Here is a 13,667-nt window from a genome sequence, read left to right on the forward strand (position 1 = left end):
TAAAAACTGATTTGACTAATGATATTTCTTGATTTTCTTTTTTCTTTCTTCAAAAAAAAAATGAAAATGAAAAATAAAAGGGTTTTTGGTGGAGGGAAGTTTAACGGTATTCACTTTGAGCTTTTAGAGAAATGATACGCCGTCGTACTGGTATGCGATATTATCAAGCGTAAGCGCCAAAATTCAAACGAAGACGAGAGTATGGATATTACAGGAATATCGCCTTGAAAATATGGATTTGTTTGTTTCATATAAAATATTTTTTTGATTTTTTTTTATTTTTTAGTGTTTAGTCGGAGAAAAATAGATTGATTAATGTAAAATATTTTTCTGATCAACAGAACCTCATTTGCATTTTTTAAAAAATGAATTACGGTTTGATTTTTCGTAAGTCATTTTTCGAACTTTTTACTTCAAAGCATAAATACTCAAAATAATATTATTTTATATATTTAATATTAATATAATATTTTAGTATTATTTTAATAAAAATATTAAATATTAACGTATTTAAAATATATTTATTAATATTTTTAAGAACATAATATATAATAATAATATTATTATATAGTTAGTTAAATTATAATAATATATGATATTATTATATTCTTATTTTAATAATATATAATAAATTAATAATAAAAGTTATATTATTTATTAATTTCTTAAAAAATATTATTATATTAATATTAATAATAAATAATAATATTATTTATGTATTTAATATTGATATAATAGTCTAGTAATATTTTAATAAAAATACTTAAAATATATTTATTAATAATTTTAAAAATATAATACATTATTCTTGTTTTAATAAATCTTTAATATAATTTATAATTTATAATTTTTTAATTTTAATATAATATACTAATCTTAACATTTTTATTTATAAAATTTTAGAAATAATATTTTAATAATAATATTAGCATAAATAATATTACATGAATTATTCTAATATTTTTAAAATAATAATATTACATTTTTATAATAAATAATATTATTTATTATATTTCATATTTGAATAAATAATTTCTACAAAATTTATCAACTAGTGGAGATGATTTACACATCTTCCAAACACCGTAAAATGTTTTTTAAAAAATATTTTTCAAAAGATGTAATTCATTTTACGAAAAACATTTTCCAAAAAATGATATCATCATTTAATCATTGACGTAATAAAAATAATATTTATAAAAAATGATATCATCGAGTTACTGAAGTATTGATTAAATTATTTTTCATCACATGGCTAAAAATGATATCATCATTTATTCATTTACATAATAAAAAATTAATCTTAAATGTTTATAAATTTTATCAATTTAGTTTATAATTATAAACTATTTAATATTTTTGTGTTAAATTTTATCATCAATCTTTATATTATGTGTAAATTACAGTTTTAATCTCTAAAATCTAATTTGATCAATTTTAAATTTTATATTTTTATATAAAATTTAAAATTGCGATTAAAAACAAAATAATAATTAAATTAAATTAAATTTTAAAAAATAAAAATGATAAAATTTGAAAATAAATACCAAATCTATAACTTTAATGCAATAACTAATAATAAATTTAACTTTGTAAATTTAACAACAGTGATTGAATTACGATTGAAAATTGAAAATTTATTATAATGTAAGGAGTAGTGACCAAACTTCAGGTGGGAATTGCAACCCATAAATCTAAAAATCTAAAGTTTAATTATATTAGGTTTCACATAGGAATTATTGTTTAAGATGAATTCAACGGATTTTGACTCGATCGATTTTATAAGATGATTTTTTTTATAAAAAAGAATTAAATTTAAATCGGATCAAGTTTTGTGAAAGATAAGATTAAATCAGGTCGTGTTTAAATTTACAGTAAAAATCTTTATTTATAATTTTTCTTTATATATTTAAAGATAATTACAATAATACATTTCTTTTTAATTTTTTAAAATAGATCTCTATTTTATCAAATAATTTTTTTTAATATTTATGTCGCAACAGTCAGATGCAGATTTTTAATAAAAAAACTCAAAATGATTGAACAAATCATTCATCGTCTTTATATTATTATTCTCCATGAGCAATTTGTTGTTTCACAAATCTTTTACCATCGAGCAAGAGTTTCGAAATAAGACGCCCTATGTAATTTTTACAGACAAAAGAATGTAGCTTCTTAGTGAGCAGACAGACAAAATCACTTTCTTGCATGCATTTACGAAGAAGGCCTTCACACGAAGTAGCCGGGAGCCTCCTTTCGTCTCAAACCACGCTCGTTGTAGAGCTCGTTCCATTGATGCAGAGTGCTCATGTTTACGGACGCCGACCATATGCTGGAACGTACCCTTTCATGAGCATTTTTAAAGTCCTTCATGTTTAAAGAGCGTAAATAGCAACTCATGCTCGGAGTTGGTGCAGTGCAGGTTTGCCTTCGGCTCGAGCAGCAGCTTGTTCCTGCCATCAATGCCGAAAACGGTCAGTTCGATACTAAACAACACGGTTGCAATTCCGACTTATGTACTAATTTCATCAAGTCTTCCTTCATTACCTGTCTCTCCTTTCAGGAATCTCTTGAATTGGACCGTGCGCAGCAGTCACATACAGATTCTGCAACAAAAAACAAGTAACAATCAGTCATCTAAATCATCAGAAGGAAAAAAGCAATCCAAGTCTAATGTAACCTTAAGGTCTCTCCCGGAATATCCGTCCGTCATACTCGCAATAGCATCAAAATCGACATCAGAAGACACGACCTCTTTTTCTAGAAAAAGATTGAGTATCTTTGCTCTATTTGCAGCATCCGGTAGGTCCACCAGCAATCTACCAAAATTGCAGAACTATTAGTATACGGTACCAGCAAGTTTAAAGAAGCACATCTGTAACTCAAAGGTGAATGTCGAATACAGGAAATCAACCAAGAAGAACCGAAATGATACTTCACCTGCATGGCAGCCTTCGAATGACAGCCTCATCGAGGTTGTAAGGCCGATTAGTAGCAGCAAGTACAAGAACCCGTCGGTGTCTTTTGTACATAGAACATCCCAGTTCATCATGAATTCATTTTTTCATCTTGCGCATGGCTTCATGCTTCTGGGAATTCTCCCTCTGGCTCAACATGCTATCAACCTATATAGTTCAGCACAGGGATGAAAGCAAAATCACAATAACTTTGGCATAGCCCCGAAATTAAAATTCGAATAGAGTTTCACGAATAACCAACCTCGCCAACAAATACGACACATGGAGCGATTTTACTAGCTAGGGAAAAAACAGCTTTAACATATTTCTCAGCCTTACCAAACCAAAAGAGATATAAAAGTTCCATAGAAGATATCACAGAATCTGATATTATTGTAATTATTCCTAAATATATAAGATAAAATTATATATATTTTTTCGACCGGGTCGAATATTTTTCACCATAAACCTAAATCCGACCCGAACATCACATTAAAAAAACCCGACTCAACCCAAAACCCGAATTTTTTAAAAAAATTGACTCGATCGGGTCGGAACCCGTCGGGTTTGAGTCCTATGCCCATCCCTAAGTATCAATGTAAGTAAAAAGAAAATATCATACTTATTTTTCAAATGAAACTTTTAAGTATCCGCCATCAAACAATACAAAAAATTATCAAATGACACTCGATACTTAGAAGTGTCATTTGATAACTTTCGGTATCATTTGATGGGTGATACTTGAAAGTTTCATTTGAGAAATAAGTATGATTTTCTCTTTTCACCGATACTAGAGAAAATCTTCTAGTATACCTCGAGCCCAAGAAAAGGACAGGGCCTCATTGTGATCCAACCTCTTTAACCATCCTTCACCGAGACCGAGTTGGTGGTCTTCGCGTGTTTGTTGACCATGGAATGGCGTTCGATTACCCCGAATTTCGAAGGGTTCGTCGTTAACATCGGAGACAACTTCATGGTAACATACTCTGTTCATTTAATCCATAACATCTTTGAACTGTAAAAATGCTTTGGTCTGATGATTAAGTCCTTCAGGCTTTGTCAAATGGAAGATACAAAAGTTGCTTGCACCGGGCGGTTGTGAACAGCCACACCACAAGAAAATCACTTGCTTTCTTCTTGTGTCCAAAGGGTGATCAAGTGGTTACATGGCCTATGCTGCTTGAATTCACACAAAAGCACTACAGAGCCGACATGAATACTCTTAAAGCATTCTCAAGATGGGTTCAACAGGAAAGCCACTGAACCCACTGTCTTGTAAGGAAAAAAAACCAGACATTGACATGTCAAATAATTTGTTTCATGCACTTGGTATAAAAATTTAACTCAAACATTTAAACACAAGTCCATATTAATATAAGTTAGGAGACCCAATGAACGCAAGTTTCACATACTTCAGGTGGGAATAAACTTCAACATAGATTTAAATAGACACCACGCAATCTCCATCAACAAACTTGAGTCTTGAGCACCTCACAAAAACAATGAAAGAAAAACATGATAGTTTCCGAATTGTGATCCATCACTCAGCACTGCTTCGTATGGATTGACCCTTTGCTTTCCTCGGAGCCAACTGAGTCTCCGGCTGCAAAAACGAAAATCAAATATTATGCAATGCGATGTCACAACTACAACCAATAACACTAATGAAGATTCCTAGCGATACCAATGAAGCTAATTTTCTACTTGAAATGTTTACCTCTTTCTTGACAGGTTCCTCTTTCTCAGACAAAATCAGTTCAATGTGGCACGGTGAAGACATGTAAGCTGCAAAGGAAAAACGACATCAACACAACTCGGAAAATTTAAAACCACAACCCACAAGTAATATAAAGGCTGGTCAAAGAAGTCACTAACGGTTAATTCTTCCGTGTGCACGATATGTTCGACGCCTTTGCTTCTGAGCTTGATTGACTTGAATGTGAGATATGAACAGCGAATCTACATCCAAGCCTTTCACCTAAGAAAAAGTGGAATGACGATGAGACAAGTTCAAAAGTTAGCAATGTGGCCGGAATAGAGTAAAACACATATTCATTGATAGATACCTCAGCATTGCTCTCCGCATTTTTTAGCAAATCAAGAATGAATTTTGCAGATTTCACAGGCCATCGACCTTGTCCATTTGAATGACGATTCTTAGCCTGTGCGGTTCGCCCAACTCCACGACAGAAGCGCCGGAATGGTATAGCTTGCTTGTGCACGATGACATCCTCCAAGTACCTTTTAGCCTTAGTCAAAGGTAGCTTTTGGATTGCAAAGGCAGTTTCCCGTGTATTCTGTTAGATATAAAGTATAAATCATTATTACTGCCGATATATTTGGCACGACGATCGGGTGCCGTCATTGTAATTAGTCATCTTACTAACACCTTAACCATCCTAGGCCCAAGCTATTGGCACCACAAGCCACAGCTACAACCATACTTGTTATCTATAACAGTTATGTACTACTAAAAATGCTTACCTAATACTTAAATTATTTTTCCATACGACCAACCGGTTAAGCCTCGGCAGATCGATCTCCAGTCGAATTTTTAAAACATCGACGTGTCACAGTTAAAGAATAAAGCAAGTAAAGCCGTCTTGTTAACTCCACAATTTAGCAGAAGCATGAATTTTACTAATCTAAATGTAAATTGTTTAAAATTTCACAGATAATCACTAAAATGAGATAAACATACCTTAAAATGAACACGAAGATCTGAGCCCCTAGCTTTGCAAGCTGAAAACACATGTTATAAAATAACCAACAATCAAGCTCCAATCTTATCCAAAGAACTAAACTAACTGCAATAAATGATTTTAAAACAGAAACGAGAACAAAAAATAAAATCGAGTATTGCATTTAGGTTTCCTGCAGTTTTCCCGGCTACCAAATAGAAGATAAAACCTGATCTTAAGTGAAACTGATAAATAAACAACGAAAACAAGAACTTACACTTGGTGGGGTTGTCTGGTTCTCTCGAATACTTCACCTAAGAAAAGGAGAGAAAATGGAAACGGATTTTTTTTTGGAATTAAAGTTGAATATTTCTAAAGAAAAACGGAATATAAGCAATAATGAGGAAGATTGACGAACCATGGCTGCTGCTCCTCTTGAGTGTAACAGTTCCCTGCTATACTACAAGAAAAGAAATGCTGTGTTAGGGTTTCTTTAACAAATAAAAGGATACGAGTTTCTATAGGGCCTCATCTTCTACTCCATATATTAAACCCAATTTTTCTTAATTTATTGGGCAAATTTCAAGACCCTCTATTTATCACCAAAACTAATTTAGATATTTTTATCATTCATATTATGATTGATATTTTTATAGATATATAATTATTTTCAATTATAATTTAATTTAAACATTTTTTGTTAGAAATGTAACAACTGTTTATTCAAAATATAACAATATAATAGCTTTTTTATTTAGTAAAGTGGTTAAGTAAATAAAGAAACTTCTTCTGAATAGTCTCGGGTATAAATGATAAAATTTAACAATGCACAAACACACTACAAACATAGCTTCTTGAACTCAAAACTTTTAAGTAGAACAACATTCTTTTTTACCATTGAGATCTTTTCATGAGTTCATCAGATAATGATTTCTATCCAAAATAGATTATTTTGACTAAAATTAAAATTTTAAGTGTTCATAAAATAAAAAAATTACTCAAACAAACATTTTTAATGAATTTCTTATCTTAGAATTATTCTTAAAATAAAAGATTACATCAAATTAATTAAAATAAGTGGGTTATGTTCAAAAGGTTTTAGCATTCATAATTCTTATATTTATTATAAATTAATCCATTTAAAAAGATAATAAATTTAATATAAGTAAATAATTATTGATTGAACCTGAATTGACATACAAGAGATTTTAAATTTAAATTCGTCAATTTCCTTTAATTTAAAGGTTGAATGGAATTATGACCAATTTCTGTGGGGCCCACACGCTATGGGCTAAAAGAAATATATCTTTTAGTAAAACTCATCAAAGGTCATGACACAATTATCATAGATCTTAAATTAGTTTTTAGGCTGACGTATAAACCTAAATAATTATCCCAACATCAATATTGGGCTAATTTTCCCGTAAATTGTATCTTAAAAAACAATTAAATATTTTATTAATATCAAAATTTGTTTTTTGGTTAATTTTAAATCACCCAAATAGCGAAACTTAACATGACCCTAAAGTAAAATTATCCAATCTAAATCACTTGATTTGAGCTTAAAACGGCCCAAATAAAAAATCGAGCAAAATCCGAAGTCGACATGATTCGAAAATTTTAAAATCATATTAACGAAAACCGGCCCGACGTGCCGATTTAACCGTCAGGCTCAAAGTAATTACACAATCACTGCCCTGAAGAAATTCTAAAATTTCTGGATTAAGCTCCTATTATATACATAGTAAACCATTATTCATTCTTACAAGTTCTCAAAGTTCTAACTCTTCCCTTTTTAGGCCACAACGATTGCTGCTGCATCGATCCAACTCTCGAGCTGATTCGTTAACACATTTCAAGCGCGCAATCAGCTCGTCCTGCATTTAATTAATTAGCTAAGCATGTATTGAGAATGTAGCTTCATTGCACCTAAAAGCAATATGAAGTACGACACGCACCAGTACACCTAAACTTGATCACGATGCTTAAAATATAAAGAAGAATTTAGGAAGCATCAAAGAAAGGTTTCACTAGAACATGCCTTCTTTCCTTTGGGTGAAAGTCCTCTTTCCTTAAGAAGGGCACGAAGCCTCTCAACAGTCAAACTATGGTAGTCCTTATAAGTTGCGCTACTGCTCAATCCCTCTGCATGTTTTCGTGTATTTAGGGGAATTTAAGATAATAATTCTCAGTAGAATCAAAGAGACTGACTTTTAACAGATCATCAACATAATGTTGTTAATCAACTACATGAGGCACAACAGATGGGCCAAGGCTGACATAAAATACAAAGAACAAAATGCACCACTGTTAATTACCATTATGTAGGACAATCGTTACTCGTAGAGAGAATTGTACTATAAACTCATTTTAAGCATGTCAATCGAAATACCAGCTATAAATGACCACGGCGACATTCTAGTTTCTCGGCAATGTTTACTCTCTACAGTGAACCACGCATGTGCAAACACATACATGCTACTAGGACAAAACATCTATTGACTGTGAGAAATACTTCTTGTATTGTCTTTCTTTGCTGAAGTACTGCTATCCATGACTTTTTCAACAGCCCTGAGGGAAAAAATTGGCAGGGACAAAACAATCTAGCCTAGACATCACGTATGACCACATATAAGAAGATGCCTTTTGTTCTAGATCCTACCGGAATGCAATAGAATATGATGCAATCTATGAATGAAGCTACAAAGGATGCTTAGATCCCTATCCCCAAATAAGGATAAAAGGGAATAACAAGACAATTAACCAAATTGTAACAAGCCAAATTAAATACCATTCACTCGAGAAAGATGAAATCAACACCTCTCTCTAGGACCCTCAGCAGCGGCTTTTGAATCCTTTGAACTAGAATCACCCTTCTTGTTATTAAGCATGTGTGACCTAATTAGGGATGGCAACGGGGCAATTTCGAGCCGGGGATTGGTCCCCTCGTCCTCGTCTCCGTTTAAAAAACTCGTACCCACTTAAAAAAGGGCGAGGATTTAAACGGGGATCCCCTTCGAGTAATCGGGGAAAACAGCGGGGAAACAGGTATCCTCGTTTAAATAACCATTTACCTTAGATGGTTATTTTTCACCGCGGGGATCTTCGTTACTGTTTAAATTTCACACGATGACACGAGTTATTTAAAAAATAATGTCATTATCGGATCTAAACTTACTTGAAACGCCAAACACCACCAAATGCATCCAAAATATAAAAACAAAACAATTCAAATAGACATATATAATGACAATGACTAATAATATAATGTTTCAACTTTCATAAACGAAATCATTCTTCCAAAGTTCCAACTTCCAAGTCACGTCAACGACACCACCACTGTCATCAAACAATTGTGACCCCTTGATTGCTACAATTACACAAAAAAAATTATAAAACACCAAAATTTATATAAAAAAGTTAATGATATCATGTATAACTTGTATATTAATTTAGTACCTCGTCACCATCATCACGATCATATTCGATGCTTTTACAATATGCTTCGGACTCTTGTGAACAAGTTGTACTTATTAATTTATATAACATATCATATCAACAATACAATTATATTTTTTTAATTTAAATTAAATTTATTAATATTATATATATATAATAATTATTTTTAATATTTATTGGGCCGAGTATCAGGGCAGGGATTACTAAACCCGTCCTCATCCCCGTTTAAAAAATTCGGTTTTTCCCCGTCCCCTTTATCATCCCCGAACCCGACCCGTTTAATTCGATTTTCGATTTTCCCCAACAGGTTCAGTTTTTTTTGCCATCCCTAGACCTAATAAGAATGTTCTGTTGGCCCGTCTTTATGCGCTGGCTCTCTGGATATACAAGGAAGAGTAAAACCATCTAGCTTGTAAATAAGAAAAATCTCACGGCTATTTTCTTGCGCTCTTCTCATCTTGTTGGGAACCCAAAAGATAACAAGAAGAAAAATGCATGCATGTTCAAATTATAAAACAAGAGGGTGTAATCGAGTTATTGGAAGTTTCCTTTTGCGCATTTATGCATAAAACATAAAGCTATAACATAGAACATTGAAATCAAATTATGATAGAAATTCAATTCCCACTAAACTGGTTAGATGAAAGTTCATTATAAATTCAAGATATAAGTTGAAATAAAAACCAAGTTTCCCTCAAGACATACTTTTTTTTATAGAAATTGGAGGCTTCATTAAAAACTCTCTTCGTATTCGTCCACATACTAAGAAGTATGTTAACGAACATTGAAAGGAAGAAAAGAGTACCTCATAGCTTATTAATAATAGTAACAAATACATATGGAAACACCGAATATTCTCAAATGGAGAAATACACCATTACAACAAACCAGAAACACCTAAATCTCTCACTTCCTTAACCAGAAAATCCCATCGACAATCATCCTGTTTCTACTTTACACCTCCAGCAAAAGGAACAAACCAACGCAAAAGAGCAAAACACAAAAGAAAACCAACACCTGCAACCATTAAAGTAAATCAAAGCCCCAATTGAAGAAAAGAGATCTAATGAGTATCGACTTTGTCAAGGACCCAAGAATTTGGTTTGAAGGAAGGCTCAATTTCATGCACCATGATTTTGAATGAGTTAGCACCGACTTTCAACTCCAACGACTCGTCAATTCTCAATTTTGCCTTTGTGAGGATTTGAATTTTTGCCCGATCAAAAGATGATGGTGATTGACAGCTTTCGTCGATTGCTAATAAATTACCCCACTTGTCTGCAATGTTTTTGAAAATATTCCAATTCCAAGCGTGAAAAGGCACTCCCTCGCAAACTAACCACACTCGATGACATTCCACCACCAGACTTTCTGACCAGGCTTCAACTCTGGAGAACCACTTAGTGAGAGTCTGTAATCCATCATTCTTCACACTTCTCAGTGAAAAAGAGTCTTCAAAAATCATAAGTACTGCATTTCCAACAGCCCTCATCAATGAGAAACCAGTGAGTCCATTGGCTTGCATTTGACTAGCGAGATTACCGATTTTGATAAAGTCCTTGCACCAACCCACTAGACATTTACTCAACACGTGGAGTTTATCCTCGTCCATAACACCTTCAACTTCACTATGAATATTTCTCGAAACAACTTCCATCCCCGACTTATGGTGAATAGTTGTAGAGGACTTTCTAAAAAAAAAATGTCAAGGTTTAAATTTAGCCAAAGAAACACCAATTTTGGTTCCTTCAATATAGGAGACATTCATTTATGAGATTGCTTTCCTTGATTCTTTGATTTTTGCAAAACAAATGAACCCAAAACGAACGCCTTTTGATTTTTTTTTTTGGAATGAAAGCATCAATAATCAGATCGTGGATGCAAAAAAAAGATCCAAACCTCTTCCAATGGATCTTCTCTGGTAAGTTTTCGATAAATAACGTGTAACAACCACTTTTGTACCCATTACGTTTTTTCAGTTGGCCTTCCTTCCACCAATTGTGAAACTCGATTCTCCTCCTTCTTACTTCTTCAGACGACTTTTCATCGGAATACCCCTTCGAATGCATTTCCCCACTTGATCTCGACTTAAACTGACCCCTTCTATCTCCACCACTCAGCGACTGCTTCCGATTACCACCATTAACAATTTCCTTCTCAACAGGAGTATCCTGCCATTCACGGCCCTCGGCGAGACGATTTTTCGGCTGTGATTGGGTAACTCGTTGTCACCCCTACCCTTCATCTTTGAGCCAGAACTCTCGGGCAAAACCATTAATCGAAATCTGACCTCTCCGTTGGCAAAACCCAAAGGTGAGAAGGCCTTATATAACCTCGGAACCAACCTACCTCGGATCCGAGACGATCCAGTGGCTACCGAAGGAGAATACATTATAAGTCGAACTGATGTCGTCCGATTTAAGGAGAAGGAACCCAAGCTCAGAACTGAATTACTGTAGTCAGAAATAGTAATCGTCAACGGCGACAGTATTGAAGAAACACTCGGCTTAGGTTCACTGTGGAAGCCTATCCTTGATGCTGGCGTCGAAGCGAGCAAACCAGGAAGTCCCGGTGTTCAATTGCGGAAGAGAAGGACGGAAAGTAGGATGCCGTCAGGGAAAAGGCTGAAGTAGTGATAATTGGAAAATAGGTTTGGGTTAGCAGTGAAATGGAGGAGGAGGTTGCGTCGGTCGGTGGTGGATAATCTTCTCACAAAGCAACAAACTTGTTTCTTCAGGAAAAGCGGCTGGCAGAATCAACAATCTTCCTCTAGATCTACAACGATCTAATTCAATTTTGAAAAAACCAGTGTCCGATCCATGCTTGGGGTGAAGAGAGGATTCAAATGGTATATTTTCCTTCTTTTTCCGATGCCGGCGAGCGACGGTTGGAGACTATTGACAGTGACTGTTGCGGCAGTGAAGTGGTGGCCGACCACTGGGTTATGAATAGAGTGACGTCGGGGAGTGTGTATGAGATTTTCAAAGAAAGAACTTTTTTGAAAACGCCTGATTTTTAGAGAGAAGCTGGAGCTTCTCTCACTACACCTTTTTGACTTTTTTTACAGTCACTTTCAAATTTCCCTCAAGACATTCTGAAATTAGAAAGTCCATAAACCATAATAAGATGAGGTTTACAAATACCTGGAGGAGAAGTACTGTGCTCACAAATATAAACTCGCAGCCCCCCTGCAAAATTTTGCAATATAAGCAAAACTATTTTTGATCCTGATGGAGAAGTATAGGTTATTGCAATAATTCAAGATTACTTTCGCACATAATTATCCCAAATCAAAACTAAGATCCCCAACAAAGAAATTTACTGAAGACAACCGAAAAAGGTAATTCCAAAGATATCATACTTTGAACCATATCTCTACATACAAACCGTGGCACTGTCTTGAAATAACATATTTCACTCATGAATAATTTTATTAGCTCAAGTTACTAATTGCTCTCCCATGCTCAATTTGATAACAAAACAAAGTCAATGATTGCTCTCTACATTCCATGTCAAATGTTACGACACAAAACATGCTTACAAGAGAACGCTAAACAGGAAAACATGACACTCTATTCGATTGGTACATTCAAATGTTTGCCAAAACTCCCACCCCAAAATGAAACTAAGATCCCCAAAAAGAATTTTACTGAAGACAACTGAAAACGGTAATTCCAAAGATATCATACTTTAAAACACATCCCTAAGCACACACCCTAGCATTGTTTTAAAACGATTTTCACTCGTAAAGAATTTTCATCAGCTCAAGTTACTAATTGCTCTCTACTTGTCAAATGTTCCACTGTAAAATTTTAGCAAACCATCAATCAAACATAAATTTGATCACATTTGTAGTATTCCTCCATAAACAAACTAGTCAAGATAGCCTAAACCCTTGATTTAGAACCCTAATTCATTTTTTTCCATCTGCTAACATCATACGATCCTACTTTAAGATTAATATCCGAAAATAATAATAATAATAACTCATGGCCGGATTCAATTAAACTATATTAATCTCCTAAGCTATTAATAACTCATGGCTAGATTCGGTAAAACTACTCCCACTAACACACAATTTCACACTTATAAATTTTCTCAGCAACATCAACAATAATAATAGGGGATTAAAGATAAGATAAACGGGGGAACCAGATTGGAGGAGATGACGGTGGTAGAGAGGGGTGGCCATGAGAGGGAGGTTAGAGAGGAACTTGGAAGCGCCGGGAGCCGTTTGACCGTGATCAAAGGGCTGAGAAGACGAGCCCTCCATTGGCCTCCATTGAAGGACACCGAACCCTGCCCCGCTACTTCTTTTCTTTTCCCACTATATATATCCAGGAATTTTCATTAGATAATTATATGGACAGTTTGGCTTCTTTGAGAATTTGAACGGAAAAAAACGGGAAATAGATATGAAAACTGGAACGAACCAAACAGGACATTAATTATGCAACTTGATTTATTATATAGAGTAAACTATATATTTAGTACATAAATTATTTCTTTTATTCCGTTTTAGTACTCAAACTTTATTTTTTTAAACTATATCAAACATTTAATTTATGTT

General features: G+C 33.7%; 2 protein-coding genes across 2 annotated transcripts; both read right to left on the reverse strand.

Annotated features, from left to right (window-relative positions):
- Positions 1 to 4,375: 4,375 nt before the first annotated feature.
- On the reverse strand, positions 4,376 to 6,130 carry LOC120191910 (60S ribosomal protein L17-2-like). Its single transcript, XM_039194775.1, has 7 exons — positions 6,057 to 6,130; positions 5,916 to 5,952; positions 5,659 to 5,699; positions 5,024 to 5,254; positions 4,833 to 4,935; positions 4,675 to 4,742; positions 4,376 to 4,560 (listed from the first exon to the last, which is right to left on the reverse strand). Exons 1-7 carry the CDS (start codon positions 6,057 to 6,059, stop codon positions 4,498 to 4,500), a joined length of 546 nt encoding a protein of 181 aa, XP_039050706.1. The 5' UTR covers positions 6,060 to 6,130; the 3' UTR covers positions 4,376 to 4,497.
- A 1,169-nt stretch (positions 6,131 to 7,299) lies between these two features.
- On the reverse strand, positions 7,300 to 13,396 carry LOC120192009. The gene is made up of 4 exons (XM_039194855.1): positions 13,250 to 13,396; positions 12,241 to 12,285; positions 7,680 to 7,783; positions 7,300 to 7,515 (listed from the first exon to the last, which is right to left on the reverse strand). The coding sequence occupies exons 1-4, from the start codon at positions 13,368 to 13,370 to the stop codon at positions 7,411 to 7,413; spliced, it is 375 nt and encodes a 124-aa protein (XP_039050786.1). The 5' UTR covers positions 13,371 to 13,396; the 3' UTR covers positions 7,300 to 7,410.
- Between the last annotated feature and the right edge of the window lie 271 nt (positions 13,397 to 13,667).

Source organism: Hibiscus syriacus, unplaced genomic scaffold (assembly GCF_006381635.1).
Source record: "Hibiscus syriacus cultivar Baekdansim isolate YM2019G1 unplaced genomic scaffold, ASM638163v2 tig00116971_pilon, whole genome shotgun sequence".
NCBI lineage: Eukaryota > Viridiplantae > Streptophyta > Magnoliopsida > Malvales > Malvaceae > Hibiscus > Hibiscus syriacus.

What these genes read in the sequence shown, in the direction of transcription:
- LOC120191910 (XM_039194775.1), bottom strand. An exon ending in ACCAGACAACCCCACCAAGT is followed by an intron (nt 5,700 to 5,915) that starts GTAAGTTCTTGT and finishes ATGTGTTTTCAG; the next exon opens with CTTGCAAAGCTAGGGGCTCA. An exon ending in ATCTTCGTGTTCATTTTAAG is followed by an intron (nt 5,255 to 5,658) that starts GTATGTTTATCT and finishes TATATCTAACAG; the next exon opens with AATACACGGGAAACTGCCTT.
- LOC120192009 (XM_039194855.1), bottom strand. Translation starts at nt 13,370, where the DNA reads ATGGAGGGCTCGTCTTCTCAGCCCTTTGATCACGGTCAAACGGCTCCC. An exon ending in CCGTCATCTCCTCCAATCTG is followed by an intron (nt 12,286 to 13,249) that starts GTTCCCCCGTTT and finishes AAAATTTTGCAG; the next exon opens with GGGGGCTGCGAGTTTATATT. An exon ending in TTTCACCCAAAGGAAAGAAG is followed by an intron (nt 7,516 to 7,679) that starts GCATGTTCTAGT and finishes AATTAAATGCAG; the next exon opens with GACGAGCTGATTGCGCGCTT.